The sequence below is a fragment of the Cnephaeus nilssonii genome, assembly GCF_951640355.1.
Source record: "Cnephaeus nilssonii genome assembly, chromosome: 16".
NCBI classification, from domain to species: Eukaryota; Metazoa; Chordata; class Mammalia; order Chiroptera; family Vespertilionidae; genus Cnephaeus; species Cnephaeus nilssonii.
The window spans coordinates 20,883,391-20,907,366 of NC_137087.1; the positions used below are offsets into that span (position 1 = coordinate 20,883,391).

Sequence of the window (23,976 nt, forward strand, 5' to 3'; positions counted from 1 at the left end):
CTTCAGAGCCTGGGAGTAGAAGCTCAAGAGGCCCCAGGTCTCCCGGGCCCCAGGAAGGCTTCTTCCTGCCACGGCCAGCCGCCTGGTGTGGACAAGCCGGGAGCTGGAGCCCTGATGGGCAGAACCACGTGCATTTTGAAGAAGCCAAGGCGAGTGCCTCGGGACATGGGGAGGGACATTTCAAACAGGAAAACTTCTGAGAGGCTATTTCAGAAAAGAAAACTTAAACCGGAGACACCTGATTTCTGCTTCCAATGTGGGGACATCCCGGTTTACGATTAGGTTAATGTTTGGGCCGGGGTCAGAGGGCTGTGCCCCAACACAGCACCAGCCAGTTCCGTTGAGTTTGTGTGCCAGGTAATGTCATATTTCTCGGCCAATCGGTACAGAGGAGCGTTGCTCTGTGCTGCCTCTACTCCTACTTGGTGAGGTTTGCAGGACATGTTTTTGTCTAATTCACGCAGAACCATATTCCCAGAGACAACACGTCCCCCTGCATGAACCCGTGGCAATGCCTTCCAGTAGCACATAAAACACAGGCGTTGAGTTCCCCTCCAACACAGATATTATAAACCCTTTCGGCCAGATGACAGCTACAGAACCACGTAGGTTCTTGACAGTTGGTCATTCTAGAGCACACACTGACTTCCAAGGCCCGGGTGACAGGAACCCTGCAGAACTCTGCTCACTCATGGGAAGGAAATACTGGGCGTCTTTGGGGGCTTTGGGGGGTGGGGGGGTCTTGGATGGCCCTGGAACAGGCTTGCTTGGTTTTTGGCTAAGCTATGAAGCAAAGAGTTGGTTTTTAAGAAAAAGATTAGCTCCTCTAATTTTATGCCACAAATACCTGGCACTGGGTTTCTCTGAAGGTCTCATCACATGTTAGAGACCTCGCCTCAGATTCCATCGACCCAGGAACGGGGGCGGGGGAGGGGGAACCAAGCGGATTTCCGAAGGAAAAGAGAAAACCAGCACAGGGAGCTTTAGCTCTTCCTTGTTCACTGCAGCTTCCCATCCAGGTTTGGTGGGAGGGGCCTTTATCAACTCAGGCCAGAGCACACGTTTACATTAGAAATAAGTGGTACCTGGGTGGTGAAAACAGAACAAACCAGCCCCTGACAGGCATAAGGAAAAGTGCATTTGACCTACAAAAATCAACAAAAAGTTACTGAACGACAGAATCACAACATATCACCCTCAGTCTCACCCTTTCATTTTAAAGACACTCTTTGTACGCTAGCCCCTGCCTTCTGCTGAGATGCAGCATTCCGTGGGTCTGTGCTAAGGAGTTTGCTGTGACACATTGAACTTAGAACCAGTAGGAAACCCTGGAGACTTTGCTTATGACCCTGAAACCAAAACACAAAGAACACAAAGCATTTCCTCACCAGTCGTTCTTCATAACAATGTTTTACCAGACTGAGAATAGAAACTGAAATAAAAGTAGGCATTTCTCTTCTTGTGGGGAACATAAGATAATGATGCATCCTTTCTATTTAAATGGAAGTCACCAGGAGTGTTTGATCGGAAAACGAAACTTTCAGAGGAGATGGCAGATCTTTCTCCCCAAGGTACTCGTTCAGGGAAGGTGAGCTAGACTATTGCTCAGTGGACGGAACTGAGAGATGGGGACAAGGACGGAGGGAGCCAAATGGTCTGAGAGTGAGAAGTAGATGGAGGGAGAACTGAAAAATAAATAAACAGAACAAGGGCAGATGCAAGATAAGGAGGGGAGAGGTTCTCAGGGGGGTGCCATAAGGAGAAGGGGTTGGAGCTTAAAAAATAGTGATGGCCAGGAAGACCATCTGAGCTGCTGGCCTGGCTTGGGGTCTGATCCCTCCAGGGTCAGAGAGAGCGAAGAGGCTTTGGGAACCATCTGGGAAAGCAGCAAGAAGGTAGGCACCTTCCAAACTCTCCCCACCTGCTGGGCCTGGTGGGAGATGGAAAAATGAGGCCCCCCGCGACCAGCCACTGACCTGCTGCCCAGGATAGGTCCTGTGTGAAAATGACCTCTTCTTGGTAACCGGCACCTGGGAGAGAGGGGCTCCGGAGGGGGTCAGGATGGGACAGCCATGCATGTTGTGTGTGTGTGTGTGTGTGTGTGTGTGTGTGTGTGTGTGTGTGAGGGGGGGGGATACCTGGGGTGAGGGGCGGGGCTTAGCACCAGGTTGCCTTCACGGGAGGCATTTTTGACCCAAAGGAGAGCTCAAGAGAAATAACTTTTTAAAAGTCATAGGAAAAATATAACAGCAAAAAGAAGACATCTTGTATAACATTAAGACAGAAATGATAGAGCAACTTAAGCCATTAGCAAACTATATGCAGGTAAATGTTTTGTTCCACAAAATAACCCCCACTTCCCACAGTATGGACAGGTCCAGCCCAAACATAATTACCTCCAGGGAAAAAGGTAATTAATTAGTGCTTTTGTCATCTAGGGGTGACTCTGGGAATCCTTTTTCCTACCTCCTCCTCCATACAAGCAGATGAGATAAGCTGTTGACCTTCCTTAGGCAATTCTGAAAATTAGGTTCTGACTTACTTAAAAAACAACACCAAGAAAACATTTAAACCTCAATGAACTGCACTGAAGTTTCCTGCATGACGAGTTTTCGTCAATGAAATAAAACTTCTACTGAAATACTAAGGGGATGACAGTTGAACCTAAGGTGAAAGATGGACCACCTGGGGTCTCGCCCACAATGTCGGAGAGGGCACAGGTGGGGAGGATGAGGGAGGCTGCTGGGAGGTGGAAGCAGGACCGGTATAAACAACACACACCCATCTTATGCTGGAGCCAGAATGGGAAACCTTCTCATTCAACCAGAAATACGAAGAAAGCAAGATTTTAAAAATTGCCGATTTTTCTCTTTTAGGGAGAAGAACTAAAAGCCCCTATGGATGGTTATGGACTTTAGTTTTAAAAAGCAACTTCCCAAGGCAGTCTGCATGTCCCGCCCCAGATCAGCCACCGTTTCCTATTCGTTATTCGGCGTCCACAATGTTGGTGAACAAGGCCCTCTGTGTGCACACACTAGAGCCTCCTTTGAACCTAATTTTGCCAGAAGTTTTAATGAACCATTTTTCAAGTTACTCCAGTGAACTGAGGTTTGTCTATGAAAAGCAAGGCTTTATCAGAACAGTGAACACGAACCCTCACGCTGTCCAACCTTCGTACAGTACAGTACACTTCTCTTGGGTGTGCCAAGTCATGTCATGGAGATGTCCTCCCGTCACCTGCGGGCCCTGCAGAACCTGTCCGAGGCCACAGAGGAGGGAATGGAGGCTCAGAGCCTGGGAGGCCTTGCCCCAGGTCGCTCTGCGGGGGAGGGGCCGAGGGTCAGCGTGCAGCCTCCTGCCTCCAGGCCAGAGTGCTGTCCCACTGGCTGAGGGCACTGCAGGCACATTTATTTTGGCCAACATTGTAATAAAACACTTGGTCTTTGGAATGAGTGGAGTGCAAGAAAAATGTCTTAGCAGGCGGTTTCACTGCATGGCTTCCAGGGAAGTGAGCCCAGGGACCTCGGTATCCTCTCTCAGGAGGGGGCTGTGATGGATCTGTCTTCCTCGACGGTTGTTGGTTCAGAGTGGGTGGCTTGCTGGCAGGTGATGAAAACCATCTGACTGTATACAAGTGTCCAGGATTCTGTGAGTCATCGAAAGTCCTCAAGCCCATTCACTTGTGTGTCATGTCATGTAAGGATGTGTTTAATTTCTCCCATGCCCCGGGGATGGCAAGGAGAGTTGGGCAGCTGGTTAACTTGGCTGTACAAAGGCCAGTGGTACCCACTGTGCCCCACGTCATGTCTGGATCACCACCTGGGTCCATTAGCATGACTTTGGCCACATCCAGTTATGCACATGCACCCGTGTCCCCAAAGGGGGCTGAGATGGGCCCATGCCGTTTGTCCGAAACCCTGGATGAGCTACTCCTACTCCGGTAAAGAGGCTGCCGTCCCTACTTACCACACACATCCAAGGAGGGAGAGAGGTGGAGTTGTCAGTGAAGGTGGGACTGTGATTGACAAGCTTTGTGAGCCAGACACTCTGCATGGGAAAAATAGTAAACTTGTTCTAATGCATTTTCTGTAACCTACAGGGCTGAGAAAAGATGTTATGGATTTAAAGTGAGAGCGTGGGCCCTGGTGACCCAGCTCCCCAGCGTGGAATTGTCTTAGAGAGGCATCTCTCTGAGAGTGAGTTATTCAAGAACACCACTGCCCCTTGTTCCTGCCTCCTCTGGCCCCCTTCCCTTTCCATGCAGGTGTCATTTGAGTTCTGATTTTAACTCCCCACCAGATGAGACTGGAGGTGAGAACAGGGGGTGTTTACCTTTGTTCCCCAACTATATGCACCTGGCCCCGACTTCTCAGGCCCTCCTAAATAGGTTGTAGCTCTAGGGAGCCAAGAGTCATTGCTGGAGCTTGGCCTGGGGGCTGGGGGAGGGCTGGTGTGTTGGGTCATGGTTAGTGTGACCCTACCTCCTGGTTTGCCAGGTTGACTTCTGTTGTCAGGGCATAATGATTAAGTGCCTCCTTCACTGGCAAAGTGTCCTGGACTGAACAAGAGAACACGGCCACCCTATGGGAGAAGCGGGCAGCAGGGTGGTCTGCCTGTGGTGGCCACGGGAGAAGGAAGGCAGTGGGTGGCGAATTTCCAGGCACTGTCCCTTTGACAATCTTGCTAAAGGAAGATGGTTTATTCAAGCTCCTCTTGAAGATACTGTATGTGGATTGCTGCCTCTCCATCGGTGTCAGCTCAGTCCTGGCTGGGGCATCTCAGGGCATCAGACTGAACGCATGAGGCCCTTGGCTCTGAGGACCAGACCAGGGTTCCAACCCAGGAAAAAACGTTGTGTCTTCTTCTTGAAGACCATGTTCTCTGCTTTACTAGCTTGGAACACTCATCAGCTCATGACATTTGAGAAGCCCAGGGAGTCAAAGGGCTAACGGTGGCAGCACCAAAGGGAGTTAAAGGAAATCTGTTGAGAAGGAGCTGGGAAAGGAGGCAGGCCTCTGGCCCCGCCTCCTGGGGAGACTGCCCAAGGTCAGGACCTGGCAGCTCCTTCTCAGAGAGGTGCTCAGAGAAATGCAATTCTCCACGAGGAATGGGCATCCCAGCGCCCTGGCACGGCAGCAACAGCAGAGGGCCCAGCGGCGGGCACGGCAGAAGCCCCAGCAGACAGCTGGGGAGACAGGGGCGCAAGCCTTGCTCTTCGGGCTGGGCTCTGGCTCTCGGAGAGGGCAGACGGCCATGCTGTCCTGCGGTCACCCTCTGGTCACCTCCTCGAGCCAGGCCCCCGGGAAAGGTTCGGCTGGCGACCCTCTGTCCAGGGGCAGCTCCGTGTTCTCACTCCTCCAGGGAAAGGCGCTTCCCCAAGGCTCTGGGCTGGCTGGCTTCACTTCTTGGCAACTAACCATGGACTCTGGCCCTTGAGGAGGTATAAAGAAGGGGATGTTTCAGACGGAACCCCGTGGGTGAGTGACACATGGGGGGTGCCTCCTGGGCCGGGTGATCCCACAGAATTGGCTGACCTTGGCATAAGTCCAGCACCCTCCCAGTTTGGACCTGCCCTCTCTGCCCACTTTCTTCCAACAATTTCATTTGCCATCCCCTGATTTGAGAAGCGAGTGTGGCCCAGGATCATGCTCACTGGAAGATGCTATCAGGGAAAGGAGAATGAGGCAAAGGAGGGGACTGCCTGTGTGTCAGCCAGCTCCTCCCTCTCTGCTTTGTAATCCCTGCTGGGCCCACTGGGCTCTCCACTCTGGCCATGCTGTGCTCTCTTCATTCCGGCCGTGCTGGCTGCCAGTGTCCTCATTAAGCACTCAGCCTCTGATGAATTCGCCAGCCAGACAACAATGCGAGAAGCACCCTCTGCCACCAAGCCTGCCCTGGGGGCGCTGACCCTTCACCTCCTGTGTGGCCAGGGTCCCTTGGGATGCTGCTGGTTAGAGTTAGGAAGCACACGCATGCCACACAGGTTTGTAATGCCAACTCCATGCATAACAGCATCACAGCCAGGAGCTCTCGGGGAGGGGCCGGAATGCTGCCAGGAGCTGAGTGGTCAGTGGAATCTGAAGGTTTCAGGGAGTCAGAGGTCACTCAAGACAACTTCCTCATGGGACACTCAGGACCACTGACCCCTGGAGTAAGTTGCCCCGCTCCAGGTGGTGGAGAAAGGACTAGAAGCCGAGCCTCCCAGCTCGCTGGCCAGTGCCCACCTTTTTCGTGGACTAACTTGACTCTCCTCATGTCCGTGGCACTACCTTCTGCCAGGTGAAGGCAGAGCCCGGGAAGGGAGGCCAGCGTGGGCCTGGCAGGGAGGAAGCACAAGGGGCTGAGTCGGGGCGTGTGTGTGTGTGTGAGGGGGAGCTTCCTTTGGCTCACATGACTGCAGAGGCACAAGTTGGTGAGAGCCACTGTCACCCTCGGGGCACTGGCTCAGTCTTTGTCAAGCCAGGTGTTTGCACGTCTCCAGGTAGAGTGCTGGGCAACCCGTCCCCTGTGCCAGAGCACAGAGCGCGGGCCAGGGAGGGAACCAGAGGAGGCAGCCACTCTCAGGGCCAGAACCTTCCAGCTCACAGAGCACGCTGCCAGCCGGGTGGTAGTTTGGCCCACGGGGCAGGGCTGGGTTCATGGCTTTCTCCCTGGGCTGGCAGGTCTCAAGAGGAGGGGCTGCACGTCCCCAGAAGGCCTGAGTGTCTTTACCTCTGTGAGCCCTCTCTGCCTGCAACCCTGAGCGGCCCTTCCCTGATCCTTCCCTCCCGTCTGCACCTGCGCTTCCTCCCAGCACCTGGTTGTCCCCTGTCCACTGGGCTGCTGGCGTGAGTTCGATCCCCAGCTACTCTGGCAGCATCCTGCCATTTGCTTCCCTATTTCTAATCTCCCCGCACCACTTTTGATGCAGAGTGGAGTTAAGGTCCAAGTGGAGAGGCCCAGGGGTTCCTGGAGTCAGGAGGGTGGGGCTGGGGGTGTGCAGCTCGCAGCCTGTGATGGGAGGAGGTCCTGGTGGAGGAAGCACCAGGCTACTTGGGGAGACAAGGAGCTTGTGGACACGGAGGGTGGGGGAGGGAGGCAAACCTCTGTGAACTGCCACCCCCTGTGGAGGGCAGCATGGGCGCTGAAACCAGGCAAATAATTTGTTTTTTCTCTGAGCACCAGGCAGCCTGCAGTGGAATGTGCTGAGGGCCTCCCCGCCCCCCACCTATTTGGGGTTTCCTGCCACTTCCTCTGTACTTACTTTCCTTGACTCTGAATTTTCAACTTTTCTTTGCACACATTTCTATTTTATTAACTATACTAGAGGCCCAGTGCACGAAATATGTGCAAGGGGGTCCCCTGAGCCCAGCCTGCACCCTCCCGCAATCCAGGACCCCTCGGGGGATGTCCGACTGCCGGTTTAAGCCTGCGGGATAGGGCCTAAATAGGCAGTTGGACATCCCTCTCGCAATCCTGGACTGCTGGCCCCTAACCCCTCTGCCTGCCTGCCTGATCACCCCTAACTACTCGGCCTGCCTGATCGCCCCTAACTGCTCACCTGCCTGCCTGATTGTCCCTAACCACCTCTGCTTTGGCCCCTGCCCACCGTGGCAGCCGCCTCTGCCTCGCCCCTGCTGCTGTGGCTTCATCCGGAAGGACATCCGGAATGACGTCCAGAAGGTCGTCCGGCTGTCCGTCTAATTAGCATATTATGCTTTTATTATTATAGATTATTGCGAAGGACCTCAAACACTCGTGGTATTAGCTGGGGGGTAAGAAGCAAATGAACGACGGTGGGACTGAAGCACAGTCAGAGGCTTCTGTTGGCCCGAAGGGGGTTCAGCTAACACAGAATCCCAGCGTCAGAAGCTTCCCGGTGAATGCTGGGATCATCAGTGGGTTCCAATTGCTCCGAGCAGGACTGCAAGGGAATGAGGCAGTGGGCCTAGAACAGCCAGATCCTCGGGATCTCAGACGGGGCGAGGAAGCAGAGAAAGTGGTGAGCAGAGCACATAGAGGCAGAGAGCTCAGCTCACGGAGCTCAGGACGAGGCAGGGCCTCAGTGGGCTGCTCCCTCCATAAAATAGAAAAAAATTATATTTTATGACTGCTCTGATTGGAAGGGGAGTCAAACCCTGCCTGGGTTCATGATTACATATTAATTTTTTCTTCTTAAAAGAAATAAAAATGAAAATATTTTCTCAGCCGCTGAAAGTACTTGGCTGTGCCGAGTGGCGAGGCTGGCCCGGATGGGGCCGTAGGAGCTGGTCAGTGTTACCTGGAAAGCGCTGCCCCCTGGCACTCTCCCTCGGTAGGAAAGCACCTGTGCCAGCTGGTGGCATGGGCCAGGTCCCTCCCTCATGCTCTGTCACGTGGGGAGGGGCCGATGACTCCATTCAGTGGCCATGGAGGTCAGCTCTAGTTCAAGTGCTCCACTTCTCAAATGAGGAGGCCAAGACTCAGAGGAGGAAGCTGTCTATATCCGAGTGGACATTTAGAGTAAGAATGCTGGCACAGTCCCCGGCTTTGGGCAGCAAGAGTTTGTGAGTGACACCTCACCAGCAGTGCGGCAGGGTCTCAGACGTGAAGCCCACCGGTGTAGCAATCCTGTGACTGCGTGCGGACAGGTTTGAGTGTAAGTTTGCCTGTGTACTTTCTACAAAGAGAGGAGATACAAAGACAAGTGAAAATGGAAGCAAAATGAGAGGGTGTTTAAACTACTCAAGTAGTTTGTTATTGTCAAGACCTTCAGAAGCACCAGTTGATGTTGTAAGGCATCTGACAATAAACTTGTGTGCTGCACCAGTTAATTCTTTTGTCTCTAAGATAGGTTTCCTGAGACCTCTACTAAGCAAGGTGCTATGAAGAGGCAGCAGTAAAACTCTATTTCTGAAAAAAACAAAAGTAACTTCAGATGGACCCAATCTGGCCCAGATTTGTGACCGTTTTCTGCCTGTTCTTTGTTGGAGTGAAATGGCAGCTGAGGCAAACCTTCCAACTGCCGGCTGTGGGTGGACCTTGCAGATTTATATCAACTCACGGCCACCACCAGCAATGGCTGATACTAGTGACAAGCGCAAAGGAAGAAAAACAGAAAACTACCAACAAACAAAAGTAGCAAAGAGCCCTTTGTAGGTAAGTCTGGGGGCTGCGGGGGAGTGAGGGGGGTGCCTTCATCACAACGGAACCCTAAGTGCTCAAACGACACCGTCACGAACGTGGAACATGTTACAGTAGACATTGCTGAACGGAGTCCCCGCCCTCCTGTCGGACTTCACATCTCAAAACATGACACTTCCGAGAGCCCTGCTTCTGGGACCTTCTGCTTTCACAAGAAATAAGGTCCTCAGTTTAATGACTAATCAGGATCGTGAACTGCTATGTTTCTTTTTTCTTTTTTTTTTTAAATAATGAAAATCCATACGAGTTTAAAAGAGACTTAGACACACCTGGTTTGGCAAACACCACGGACCTTCATGTTTTTGTGGGTTCACACATGGGCAGCAGAACACAATAATTTATTAAGTTTCCATACTTAATAAGTGTGCACAAATATCATGCAAACATGTGACCATCTCAGAAACAGGAAGTGTATTAGAGTCACAGACTTATACAAAACATCTTGTAAACAAAAGAGGAGAGGTTGGTATTTTCTGTACAAAATATGCAGGTTTTTACTTTTTTTTAATAATCTGTAAGATGCATCATACTTCGGGCACTTTCCAAAAGTAAAAACTGTATAAAAATAAATATTCTATGTACAAACACACACACAGGCCAATCCCAGGTTAGAGGCATCACTGCAAAACAAAAACAAACACAAAACAGCGTAGAGTTAGTGCCAGGGGGCCTCTGGGTGTTTATCCCCCTCGTGTGAAAGGAGGTCGATCTTGTCCTGGGTTGGATGGGCGTTCTGGATGGGCAACTGGGGGTGAAAACCCTGGTTCTGACAGTCTGCCCCCTGAGGGTGGGAAACCGCTTTCACCTTCCAGTCCCTCCCCTTCCTGGCCACTAGAGGGCGCTTTCTGTCTACGCTGCCTCTGGAGGCTGGGCAGTTGAATTCCTGACCATCCCAGAGTGAAGTTAGGATAGGAACCAACAGACAGGAGGCTCTCTAGCTGCTCTTCCAAGACACGGTAGCTCTAGAGAGTGGCTGTTCGTCCCCTGCAAAGCGCAACCATCTCTAGTCCCTAACCATCAGCAGCAACCTTGGAGGAGAAAATCTTACTCTGAGGGGGCAAGGGGTCTCATTCAACACACCTCTTACCGGCTTCTGTGGAGCTGTAACTAGGTCTAGGGGAACTCGCCAGATGACGAGGCACAGCTGGAGGGACAGATTCTTGGGGAGGCATCGGCCTGGGGTGCTGAGCTTTCTCTCCCCGGTGAGGGTGTTTAGGTACCTGGGCAAGTAGGTGCTTCACCAAGGGCCTGGGGTCTTGGTTTCACTACTTTCACCCAATCCCATGAATGAGTGAGCTTTGGGCATTCAGCTTAGAGGAGCGTATGTAGCTCAGTGCCGGTATGACCCTGCTGCCACGGGGACAGGACCGGGTTAGCTAAGCACGCGCTCTGGGACAGGCTGGGGGTTCCAGCCCTGTTACGAGGAAAAGTCTTCGATGGGGGGCAAGGTGGAGGCAGGCTGTGGGGCGACAGCACGGCAGTGTTATCTTTGCCGGGGATCACGCTAGGTTTCTGGGTTAGTAAACCGATGGCCCGGGTCCGGCTGGGGAGCTCTGTGTGTCGGGGGCTGTGGCTGAGGGAGACGGTTGTGTGCCAGGGCACAGCCCTTTGAGGTCAGATGGCTTTGACGATGGCAGAACCCAAGGCAAGTGTGAATAAATGACAGCTCCTTGTTAGACATTCTGGGCCGCAGGTCTCACGTGTGGAAGCGTGAAGCTCTGACACTTACATGCAAGGGAAGGGCCGAGCGGTGAGCCGGCCAGGCTCTCCGTGGAGGGATAGAAGCCATGTGGATTTATAGTTTAAGAAATTTAGATTTCTTACATCTGGATAAATGTCATCGTATGGCTTAAATGACCTCAGATGAACACTATGAGAATAGCTAATGACAACCAATTTTAAAACAAGGTCTAGAGCTCCTTGGAGAAAAGGTACTGTCTACATTAACCACACAAAGCATACAGATGTCATCTGTGTGGCTGCATGGAAATTCCATACACGGGGTTTGCTGGTGCCTTAAAAAGCATGTGTGAATGTTCTCCAGTGCGTGGGATGTCTAATGGGCACCCTGCCTTTGGGATCGGCCCTTTTCCGACCCACATCTACTGCCTCACCTGCAGCAAGGCCCCGGATGGAAATGGTGCTTGCCTATCACGCTGTGAGAACAGCGCCCGAGGCACAGCGGCCGCTGGGAAGACTCACCTTGTTCCAGCAGCCCTGGACTGGTAAGCCATCTTCGCCCTGCAGTGAGGAAGGAAGCACACGGCTCAGACTCTCCGGACGGCCCATCGAGCAGGCAGGACGGGGCAACAGGGCCACACACTGTGGTAGCCGGTCAGGACCCGGCCCCGGCCTGCTCTTGTCTATTTCTTTTCTATTCCTATTTCCTCTCGGTCAGGGCCTTGGAAGGAGGCAGGACGCAAGTCCATCTGTGTTCCCATTGGCTCAGATCACATGAAATTACAGTGCGAGCCCAAGAGGGGCTGTTCTCGCCTGAGGGTCGGTGAGCAGAGGCGACCTGAGCCATGGGAAGAACCGCCTGCTCCCTGCTCTGGCTGCACGGAAAGCTGCGTGCTCAGGGGCAGGTCCCTCAGCACCGGGCAGCCTGCTTCCTCCTCTGTGAAGCCTGGGGAAGGCAGGGCTGCAGGACATAACTGCCAAGCCCCCCCCCCCCCAGCCCCCCGTCCTCCCATTCTCTTATTCTTTTCTCTTTCTCAGCAGTGGCAGGAGGAGATGCAGGTAGTTCCCATCTGATAATCAGTAAGGAGGAGGGGCACAAAGGGACATGGCTCTGAGGGGCCTTCAGTGCAGTGACAAGGGCTTGCAGGGAATTTGGGAAGAAGATCCAGTGGCCAATGGCGATGAACTGTGCACTGTTGTTCCCTTTGCTGGAGGCATCCCCGGAGCACCGGCAGCCTCGGGGTGTCCCATCTTCTGGGGCCCTGTGCCCTGCCTCTCTGGCCACCCTGGGGGAATCTAGGGACCTCTGAGAGACAAGGTGGGAGCGGGAGGCTGGACCAGGGCAAAGATCGGGTTCTCAGTCCTCGTGTACTAGAATTGAAACCCAGATCCTAGAATTCCAGGCTCCAGGGCAGAGGAAGAGATGGACACAGAGATTCAGGGGCCCAGAGCCAGGGGTCAGCCCCAGGGAGATTGCGTGAGAGCCCCCTGGGCCTCAGACCCATTTCATCCACCATGACGGTGCCTAAACCTCTCACCTGGCGTTCAGCAGGCGGCCAGCCGGTATGGAGGCCTAAAGTCTAGTTATCTTGTACTAAAACCCATGATCAATAATAGCACCCCTGCCCCACACCCATAATAACACCGTGCAGGAGACAGCGACGAGAAGTGAAGGGGAGTTAGGTGCACTTCCACAGCAAGGTTAATACACATGACACCTCCACATGGGATGTTATTGGAGAATATGCTAGTTTGCATTAAGGGTCAAATAAACACGACCTTCATTTGTCCCCTCTGGGTGTGGGGGGTCTGCAGGGGGAGGTGGCGCATTCCAGGGTTCATGACGACCTCATGCCCCTCCCCCAGCGCGCCACAGAGCGCCGCTGCACACGGACTCTGGAAGGGAGAGGAGCCTCCGCTGGCCACAGTGGCATCCCATCGGCACATGGATGGTGGCGGGGTGGGGGGCAGAGGGCGGGCAGGTGAGGAGAAGGGCGAAGTGTGAGGGGAGCAGGGAGGCTGCGGCTGGCGGAACTCCAGGCGCTCAGATGTGGGAGGATGTGGCGGAGGACCTGGCTGATCGGAGGGACGGGAATGCCACAGCTGAGAAAGGTGCCCGTGCGCGCCGCATGCTCGGGTTCAACAGGCCGGGCCAGTGGGACGTGGGGGCCAAGCAAGGGTTCGAGAAGAGGGGACAGGCGGCATGCTGCTGTGTGTGCTTGTACGGTTCACCTTTGTTGGTGGTCTTAAAAGCTCCTCGAAGGGGCTCTATGGCCATCTCTTAGGTCACACATCATATTTTAAAAATAACTTTCTTCTTCTGCTCCAAGATAATTCCTGTGTGACCCCAGGTGGGGTGTGGGGCTCCTACCTCGGGGAGCGGGGGTGGGGGGGAAGTGGAGGGGAACCGGAAGCTTTGATCCGTCTGCTTCCTTGGCAGGAAGCGGGAAGGATGCTGTGGCTCTTTAGGTCCCGCCTAGGGAGGGACGGGGCCCGCTGGGAGCAGAACTGCTACCCTAGTCTGGGATAATACCCCCCTCCCCACCTCTTCTTCTCTTCCTTAACTACATTCTCAACCTTTTCTCACTCTTCCAGACGGTTCACCGATGAACCAGCTCGGGTGAAAGAAAGGGAAACCCAGGGAGGGTCTTTGGGGACTTAAGCAAAAAGGACGAACCCTTTAGGGTCTAAAATCCTGACCCTGGACCCCCTCCCCCCTCCATGGCAGTCATCAGGGCAGCCGGATACAATGGCCCGGACACCTCCTTCTCAGTGTGCCCCGTGTTTATAGGTGTGCCCACCTGCCCCGCCAAATCGTGAGATGCTGGCGCAGGGAGGGCTGTGGGCGGACTCGGGCCTCTGTCTCACATGCTGTGCCAGGCGCTCAGCCATGCCTGCCGAGCTAACGGCGGGGTGCAAAGGAAGAGATGTCCCCGTTCCTACGAGCCTGCCCCGAGAACCCACTCTCCTAGTGTTCTCTCTGGGAGCAGATTTGTCTAGAAGCAGTTGTGGAAGGAGGATGAGGCACCGCCCACGCTGGCTCGGTGGGCAGGGATGGCCCGCACTAAGGGGATGTGCTTATGAGGCAGCTGCAGGACGAGGCCAAGAAAGCATCCTGGCAAGCTTTGCATGCAAGAGTGGGTGCGGCGGGAGCCCCGAGGGCCAGCCGAGGCCGGTGACCCTTGGTGTCTACAGAGAGGAGAGGCGGGAAGTGGAGACTGGATGGATGGAGCAGGAGGAGGTGGAGGGTGGTGGGGAGGAACGCAGGCATGAACCACACACGTGGGGAAGCCCAAAGTGGCCATGCAGGCAAGGAAGGGTGATGCCATACCAATGGGCACGGGGCATCCAGTCCGTCCAGCCCTGGTAACCCCGGCTCCCCTTTCTCTCCTTTAAAACCTCGGTGTCCCTGTTCACAAAACCAACCATGATGGTTATTCAGGTCAAGGCTGGCCAGCTCCGACTGTGGAGGCGCGAGGCCCCGGCCTACCCTGCCCAGGATGCAGGACCTCCTCAGTTGATGTGCGTCTCCTAAATTCAGCCTTCGCTCTCCCTTTGGCCGCCAGGAGAGTTTAGCTTTGGAGCATGGGCAGCAGCCCCCTCTCCCTTGACAGACGCACTTGGAGTGGACACAGATGAATTTCCATGTCCACGTGTCAGAGTTTTTGGAGCCTTCAAACGGGCTGCAAAGGCACCTGGGAGGCCGGCCGATGAGCCACGAGGCATTTCTTACTGGCTCGTTGGGAGGGCTTCCTGGGGTGCTTGCTGACTGATGCTGGGCTGCAGCTTTTAGCTGGGTGGCTGGTGGGCGCTGGGAGTCTGTATATTAAAAGCCACCTTTCTGGCCTTGTTTTGCCTAGTGGGGGCACAGGGTGCCCTCAGGAGACGCTAACCTGGGGGTCCTGCATCCTGATCGGGTGAGGATTCCACCAGCGCGAACTGCTGGCTGCACAGGTGGCCACGAAACGAAGAAGGCAAACGCATGGCTCACAAATGCTACGCTGGCTGCCACAGCCATCCTGGAGTTAGGATTTGAGGCCTTTTCCCAAACCCCTCTCCTCAGGTCTCTCCACATCCACACATCAATTGTTCTGCAGCTTCAAAGGAGAGGGATTTAGCCAGAATGACTTGCAGCTGTGGCTTTAAGGCCACGCCAACGGCAGGCAAGCATTCCACGGGCCACAGGCACAGATTTGGTAGCATCAGTGTAGTCATTCGGCTCTCATCTTAGTGTGTTTGCCTTCTTTGTTCCCAGCTTGCACACCTCAAGGGAAAAACCAGAACAAGGCAAGTGATAAATGAAAACATACCAACGGACAGGGGGCATCTAATCCAGGCGCTCCTTGGTCTCCCTTATCCCCTTTAGGCCCTCTAGAGCCTTTCTTCCCCCTCTCCCCCTGCAAATAATAGTTTAGTCCGAGAGAAAAAACAACATCAAAACTTTAGGATCATTCATGTGTTAAGGTTAGAGATAGACATAGAAAATAATAAAGAGGGGAAAATAGCTTCTCTCAATTAGGATGGTCTCCCCAATAGGATTTGGGGTCAGTACTCACTGCCACCCCTCTAAGGACCTGAGGGTTTGGCTAAGGCAGGTGGGGAGGGGCAGGGGAGGTGAGCGAGCCCTGGGAGCAGGAGGGCTCGGAGGTGGAGGTAGGGGGGGGGGGGGAAACGCAGATGGAAGATACTGTTGGGCAGCTTTGCTAATACTGAGCCCAGAGTGTAAATAGGGGGACTCACTTCCTTCTATCTGAGGGTCCATTTTTGAAAGATTTTGGCTTGACCACTTTTGTCCCAATTGGTTTTCATCCCTTTGATATTCTATTAGGAGGCAAGGTAATTTTTATTTAGAGCCCTGGTGTGCGTGTGTGTGTGTGTGTGAACACAGCATGTATGGATGTGTACATGCACATGGTTGTGCACATGTGTGAGCCTGTGCTAGTATGTACATGTGTGTCCAGGGCTCCTGGGTGGTCCCTGGTTCTCAGCTGGGTCCTTCCATTCTGTGTCTCTTGTCCATCCTGGTCTGAAGCCATAGGCAGCTATTTGTACACAGACAAGTCGGTTCAAGGAATTCACTTGCTTCTGAAAAGCTTCAGTGAGCATTGTCTTTCTCAGGTGAACCCCATTTTACATGTGCCAGTCACTCTCCGTTTAAAGAAGGGCTGTGGGGGATTCTTTGCAATGAATTAGAGTTTGGATTTTCGCAGGTTGGAGGGCCAGGTGTGCCCCCGGGAGCCTTCCTGGGAACGCCTGTCCCCTGCGATGGTCTAAGGCTTCCACAGTGTAGCTCCAGGGCCCCAGGCCTCGAAGGAGGGCAGCACATTGGTCAGAGCAAAAGCTCACCGGCAACGCAGGCTCTGCCTGTGATCAGCTGTGTGACTTTGGGAAGTAACTTAACCTCTCTGCGCCTCAGTTGCTTCACCTGTAAAGTGCGGATAATAACACCTGCCTCAAAACTTTATTGGAGGCCTTTGTGTATGTGAAGTGCTTCATACTGGCACATGGTAAATGCTCAGTAAATGACGACAACAATTACTGTTTCTCGTTAGCTAGTATGAGGTATGGCCTCGTGTGCCTACTGTGCTCCTGTAGTGGAAGGGTAAGGGTTTGCTGGAGGGAGCCAGAGGATAAGAATGTTTTTGATGCTTTCCAGGATCTTTGGAAATTCCTTAAATCTCTTGATTCCCGAGGTTCCCTGTGATTGCCAATGCGTTGTTCTGAGTGACTTTTCTAAAGTGCAAATGTTTACTTAGAAAATGATACGAGTTTACGAGGGCTCGTGTGCTGCATACCAGGCAGAATCGCATTGGCTCTGAGACACTCCCGCCAACGAGAACATCGTGGCGTGAATAGTCCCCGGACAGTGGACAAGCAAAACCACTTGCTGTGGGGAGGAAGCCCACGTGAGCTTTCTCAGGGATGCGACTCCCTTGCCCCTTGGGTGGGGCCAGGGTAAACGTGAGCACCGTTTCCCAGAGCCGGGGCTCCCGGTCCCAGGTGACCGGCCTGTGGTGATGGAGGCTGTGCTGGTCCTGCCTTTCAGGATGGGTGACTTGCATTATGGGGCATCATGTTCTAAGGGCACAAGAAATGGCTTTATATCGGGTGCCCTTTGGAGACACTAGAGGAGTAGCTTTGCCTACATCCTCCTGCTCCCAGCGAGGCCCCGGCAGAGAGAGGATTCCAGCTGCAACAGGGAAGGCAGATAAAGCCAGCTGCAGAGGTTCCCTTACACAAAATCAATGCAGATGTAACAACTGATTTTAGAGGAAAGAAATTGAAGCTGGGGGAGTGAAAGGAACAGGATGAGGGAGATGGGGTTGTTATAATGTCGGGCACAATATAGGGGGATGAATATTGAGGAAGTAAAGGAAGGAAGAGGCAGGCCCAGGCCAAAGAGATAGTAAGGAGGCAAGGGGGCTTGGGGAAGCAAGATACTCACGCGTGCATGCACACACACACACACACGCCTGTACACACAGGTACACATGCACACACGTGCACACACACAGGGCACACACACGTGCATGCACCTCCCCCCCCCATGGTGCATCTTGGAGAGTGACAGTAGCCGCACTACATGCGTGCAGACCTTTCAGTTGGCTGTGGCTTGCAGGCAGTTCCACCTTCACACCCAATTGTCCTGGTGCCCAAATTGCCAAATTCACACCCCCTTTTATCCTTGATGGACTTTTTCATCCTCAAAGTGGCTCCTAGGCCAAATTCACAAGGCTGTGAAGGGACAAGAAGGTGTCCTTAGTGACAAGGACAGAACGTTCTTTGCACTGGCTGGTGTGTCCCCTCAGAAAAATGCCTGTTAGGGGCTCTGAGCCTTGCCCACCACCACGAGGACCTTCCTCCCTCCATGAATGGGAAGAGGTTCAGGACCACCTTCTGGCGGGACGTGAAGGAGCAGTGCTTTAAGATTGCATCTCAGGCCACCGTCCGATAGAACGATAGCACGCAGGCACCGTCTGATAGAACACTGGGACCTCTCCGATGGGGTCCCGGCATGTGTGGTAGAGTTTGGAGCATCCCTGCAGGCAGCCGCCCTCCACACCTGGTGGGGCAAGGGCCTTAGAGCATCTCCAGCAACAATGAGACTTCTAACCAGACTGTCATCTAAGCCCTCCCGGCCTCTTACCTAGACCGAAGTGTTAATTCTGAGCTTCCAGCATCAGAATAAAAGCTGTCCCTAGCCACGGTGCAGATTCTCCTTGGACCTTCCTTTGTTTTGGAGGCTTTGTGTCCAAGCCCTCACAAAGCCCCCTCAACGACCTCAGAGGCTGGTGGCACAAGGAGGTCTGAGTGAGGAGGTGAGGTGTAGGGGGACCGTTCCAGGACATTCTGGCATCCTGTCAGTCAAATCTCTTGGGGGGAGAGAATAAGCTGCTCCTTGATTCGCTAACTGGCTCTGGGGAACACTAGTCAGCCAATGGGCTCTTTGCCACACTCAAAAGAAGGCTCAAGCAATTTGACCACTCTCGGACTTGACTAAGTGACATTTGCTAATTTATATATGGGACGGGGAGAGCGTGTAAAACCTTAGAAAGGGGAGGTGGAGAAGAAATATTTTCCCACTGATTCCCAGGGTCTTATTGCCTCATACAGTGGCCTTGGTTCCATAAACAGCAGCGCCTCCAGCCTCCAGCCTCCAGCCTCCACCTCCCCTCCATCTGTGACAAGGGCGTCTGCCTGCCCTGCCCCCACCTCTAGAACCACACAGTCGCCACGTGGGCTGGTGTTGCAGCCCTCAAATAGCTCAGTGCCTCAAGCCAACTGAAAACGTCTTAAGAATTGATTTAAAAAGTTTTAATTGACTATAATAACGAAAACCAGAACATGTTAGAAATAAATTAGAAAGGAGGTTAGTATGCCAACGAGCAGGTGGAATGATCAATTTTTTTAGTGGCCTAAATTCTTGGATGCCACAGCAATGAAGGTGGGCTTCCCAGCCTGCTTTAGCAGGCCGGCATGTTTCTGGGACTAGGTCTGTCTATTCCAGTGGTTTCTAGACTTGGTCTTCCCGTGGACAGTCTGTGCGGGCAGCTCTTCCTGCTCCCTCGTGTTTATAAAACATATGGGACAAATGGAGTTGCTTTTGGCCAGCTGCCAGAAAGGAGAATTTAGGGATATAGATGTACTCTAAACATACATCCTAAGTTGAAGAGACTGGAATCAGTGCTAGATTTAAGCGTACGAATTCTGGCACTTTCTGTTCATGATCATGATCACCAGCATTCAAAGCTCAGCTGGAGTCCACCTGCTCTGCCTTCAGCTCTGTGGGGATTCAGTGCATTTGATCATCATTCTGGGCCTGTTTTCCCATGTGTTCTTCCCACTCCTCTTCTACCTCCAAGATCCTTGGATCTTTTCACCTACACAGGGGTGGGGAACCTTTTTTTCTGCCAAGAGCCATTGGGATATTTATCACATCATTCATGGGCCATACAACATCAGCTTAAAAATTATCCTGCTATATTTGGTCAAAAATTTAATTAGCTCACCTCCAATGCCTTGGCAGAGCCAGACCAAATGATTTTGCGGGCCTTATACAGCCTGCGGGCCAGACGTTCCCCACCCCTGCACTAGAAGATGCCCTTGGCTGTTAGGGGGCGTGGGTCACACTGAGACTCACTGTGATGAGCAGCAGTTGAGATATTCTAGAAAGCAACTCAAAGGTCATCTCTTGGTCAGATGGAATTAAATGGTCCCTGCTGGGGCCAAGTATGTCATGTGTCATATACATGGCATGTATCATATACCATGACGTGTCTATGGGTGCTGTGGGCATTTGGTAACTGTGTCCTGGTGAAGATGGCAGAAACCAAAGGGAGAGCTGGGGGCCTCTGAAGGCGTGAGTCATTTCCTAGTCCTGCTGACTCTTTCCAAGAGAAATAATGGCTGTGCAAGGGCTGGCTGCTTACAATAGCTTTCTGCTTGTTCTCAGAACTGGAATTTATTTTCTCTCTCACCAGTGGCCTGGGATGCCTGACAAAACTGTTTCAGAGTTTGCTAGGACTAGGCAACGCCGGATTTAAAAACATCATTTAGGGGCCCATTATCAGGGCACCGTAGAGAGAGCTGGGCACGTGACCCCCATCACTGAATGGCAATGCTAATCTGATGGCCACCATGGGATTCTGTCCCCCCTTGTCAGGCAGAAAAATACAAGCTTCAATTTCAGGATCAGGCCCCAGGCTCCCTGCATGGCCACAGATTAAGCCCCTCACTAGCAAGCCTTTTAATTTACAACGATTTATCAGGAAAAACTGTATTTGCCATGTTGGGTCAGGAATCCCCAATTGGTCATTCCACCACATCATGAAGACATTAGGAACCAGAGCCAAAGGGTGAGGGGTCAGACTCACCCGGTTTCCTTTGTCCCCGGGTGGTCCGTGTAAACCCTGCAATAAATCAGGGACATGGAAACACATTAACGAGAAAACACGGGATGGCTGTGCAATGCTTCCTCCCAGGCTCATAAAGTTCTTCTCCGATGCCTAATTTATCCAAGACAGATTTAATTATCCCCATTTAACAGAAGGGGGATAAAGGGGCTCAAGGAACTTAACCTAGGGATAAATCATGAATTATGGGCAAAGCCAAGAGTGTGGTTCTGGTTTTCTGCTCCGTGGCCAACGTCCTGCTGTGTTCTTCAAGATCACTCAGGCTGAGGAGTGACGTGTGCTGAGGACGTCTGGGGAGGGAACTGCCTGGCAGAGGAGGTGTTTGCATGGCTCTGCAGCCAGGTTCTTGCTAGAAAAGTGGCTACAGAGCTCCCAGACCCTCTCTGCGAGGTGCACGCTGCCCTCCATGTCCTCAGCGGGGGAATGGGCATAGGCCAAGGCTGGCCGGGGCTGCACACTTAGCCAGAGCAAAGCCGCCTGGGCAGCCACACATGGAACCATGAACAGGTAGATGGACAATCTTCAAGTGGGTGGGAAATAAAATTCTGGTTTTCTCAGGCAATCAACTTTTTAAAACAAAGCAATGGGGAAATCTGCTTCAATTATGAAGCCGTCCCTTGGGAAAGCTGTCCTCTCCTTCTTGTAGGATAGGATTTGGATTTGATTCCACCCCAACCCCCCCCTCCCCCCCCCCCCCGCAGGACAGGGCCATGGCACATTCATCTGTGAGACCCCCACTGCATCGGACACGGAGCCTTGTAGTGGATGGGGCTCATGATGTGTTTGCTGCATCCCAGCAGATGGTCCACACAGTGGAGGACCTGGTCCCCCCGCAGGGATATTCCAGCGTGTCGACCAGTTGGCTGTTGTCAGCTTCTTCTGCCATAGAAGTGAGAATTCCTGCTTAGCTCTAGATTTTTTGCTGTGGGCCCTGGGCATTCTGTTGTGACTGTTTCTGGTGGACAGGGTGCATGAAGAAAACCTTTGACCCTGTGAGACTTACCGGAAGCCCAGCTGCTCCCGTTGGTCCTGTCATCCCAGGGTCGCCTTTGCTGCCCTGAAACAGGAGACAGAAGCCAGTGAGCCCTTCTGGACGTAGTAACAACCTGCCATCAACTGTTTTCTGTTTTAAACCTGGGACTCCTCGCCAGGTCCCCCCCAGCAGCCGTCTGGGAAGCAAGGTCTGAGCGAAGGGTTGGGGTTACTGGTGTGGACTCTGTCCCGGAGGCGGCTGGAGGCCCCTCCCCCTCCCTCCAGCAGAGCCTGTTCCCCAAGGCCTCTGGGAGGATGGAGCAGTGTCCTGGGGGTCCCGGCTGGCCAGCAGCAGGAGCAGGGGAGGAGAAGGAGGGAGGAAACAGGCGTGAACAGGAAGGCAGGGAAAAGAGAACAGGAGAAAAGAGCTGTGATTTCTTCCTTAAAGCTGTCACCCCGCGAGCAACCCCCCTGGTTGAGGACGGCATTCGCTTCCTCCAGGAGGGATGGGTAAGGGCGGAGACTGCGGGCTGAGCGGTGACCCTGGGGCCGGTGCCAGGCTGACGGCCTGAGGCTGAGGAGGGTGCCAGGCTCCCCGCTCACTGAACACTCACCCTCTCACCCTTTGGTCCGGCTGGGCCTGGAACTCCAATTGGTCCCGGAGTGCCCTGGGGAGGCGAAGGAGAGCAGAGGTGAAGGCCTGAGGCGGGGGAGCCCTGGGCACCCGCCCGACGCCTGGAGAGGAGCAAGGTCCAGTGGCCAGTTTTCAGGGTTGGCGAGGCCAGGCTCGTTCAGGGCAGTCATTCGACTGAGCTGTGCTCCTGTTTGGGTTTGGGGGCCTCGGGGAGAGAGAGCCTCCCCTGCCCCAGGGCCGGATTTGAGGAAGAAAAAGGCCCTTTCACTTCACAGCCAAGCTTGCCAAGGCTGAAAACGGGAGGAAAACAGTTGCTTAGTTTGCTCCCAGAAGCGCTTGGGAGGGAGTCGACACCAGCCCGGGGATGGGGGCCCGAGGGTGGCACCCCTTTGCCGTCACAGCTCCACATGCAGCGGGAGGGGCTTCATGCCAGAGACCGATGCAGACGCACACACAGAGGCAGGCGTGGGGGGGTCATTCAGCCATCGCCCACCCACCTGCCCCACTGCCGCCCGGCCGGCCTTCAGCCTCTGGCCGGACCTCTGTCCCCACTCCCGGCCCAAGGGAACAGCTGGGTTGGAGAGTGAATTAGTGTGCCTCGATGCCTGGTCTGCCGACACTGCGGGGGAGGGAGGTGTGTCAGACGCTCCTCACCCAGGGCCGTGGGGGGGGGGGGGGGGCAGCTGGAGCTATGGGAGCTGTGTTGCTTAGAGACTGAGCAGGGCTTGCTATGGTATAATGAAACATCTTCCCCGGGTTCCCAGGTACAGCCCGGCTAGATGCAGTCTATGTTGCAGAGCTTCCGATTGCTCAGCCTCGGTGTTTGTGTTTCCTGCTCAGACGTGAGGGGGTGTGGGCTGGGCCTGTGGACAGTCCCCCGTGTTCCAGGTGCAGCTGTGGAAGGCGGGGCAGGAGCAAGAGGGGAAATGCTGATTTACTTTATGGGGAGGGCGGGGGCGGGATGCAAAAGGCTATTCTCAGTGCTCCCTTTGCAGCTACCAGGGAAGAAGGAAAGCTGTGGGCACCAGTGACAAGAGCACGTCAAAAATGACAGAGGCCGGATCAGAGTAATGGCTCAGCCCAGGACTCCAGAGCCACTGGACGGCTTCCAGTCCTGCTTGAAGGCTTTGAATTCTGCGATACTGCAGACGTTCCTTGGCCTCTCTGAGGCTCAGTTTTCCCACCTGTAAAATGGGGATGACAACACGAGTGTCTGCCTCTCAAGCCGCTGCCAGGTTAAAATGGATGAACACATGTCACGCATTTGGCGCCCAATAAATATCAGTATTGGCAGGGCAGGGTGACTTTTCCCATATACATTTTCCTTTAAGGTCGTGATATTGATTTTATGAAAAAATAAACCCTCAGGTCCAAGGGGACAAAATTTACTGCTGCCCTCTGTTCATCATGAATGGAGGAAGAAGCTGAGAGGAAAGTCTCGGTTTCTCTGAGTCCAGCCACAGATCATCTGCCCAGCTCTGACTGGGCGCCTGGGAAATGTGTGCTCGGGACAAGGAGGATGGAATTGGAGGGCCTGTGGTGCAGGAGCAAAGCCGTAATAATGCTCAGAAAAGGGGCATATTCTCCATTTATGAGAGTCTATAATTTTAACTCCATAAACACGTAGTGGGGAGAGGCCCCTGGGAGGCCTGTTGCCAGGGTGATTTGACATCTCCCTCTACCCTGAGCGTATGTCCTTCCTCCTCAAGTGAGCCCTGCAAGTTCTCCTTTTCCCCCAGGTGTCGTGCCAGCCAGCTCATTAGAACCTTGTCTTCTAGGCAGACCAAGCACCCGTGGCCTCAAAAATGTCCTGCAAGGTCAGAGCTGAGATCGGGCTGGCAGGGGCTGGGCACACATACAGCTCTGGTTATAGCTGCTCCTGAGTGGGAAGCCCAGCCTCCTGGCCCTGCTGGCCAGTGATCCCAACACCGTGGAGAGGGACAGGCTTCAGCCACTGCCCTGAAGACCTGATGGGGAGCTCTGGGAGGAGGACTGGAAGGCGAAGAGGAGGGCCTTTTTTCCCTGATGCTTCAGTTGTTAAAAAAGAGAAGGTTCAGGTACTTTCCAGTCAAGAGTAGGTGATGTGTGTTTTCTGGAATCAGGAAGAACAAAGAA

General features: G+C 53.6%; 1 protein-coding gene across 1 annotated transcript in view; it reads right to left on the minus strand.

Moving 5' to 3' along the window:
- Nucleotides 1-9,484: 9,484 nt before the first annotated feature.
- The window catches only part of COL13A1 (collagen type XIII alpha 1 chain), a 75,350-nt gene continuing 60,858 nt past the window's right edge, over nt 9,485-23,976 (minus strand). The window contains exons 32-36 of the mRNA XM_079793585.1: nt 21,842-21,895; nt 21,259-21,312; nt 20,217-20,252; nt 11,365-11,403; nt 9,485-9,782 (exon numbers count right to left, since the gene is read on the minus strand). Coding sequence (XP_079649711.1) covers nt 9,780-9,782; nt 11,365-11,403; nt 20,217-20,252; nt 21,259-21,312; nt 21,842-21,895 — 186 coding nt within the window. The 3' untranslated portion in view covers nt 9,485-9,779. The remainder of the gene's footprint in view (nt 9,783-11,364; nt 11,404-20,216; nt 20,253-21,258; nt 21,313-21,841; nt 21,896-23,976) is intronic.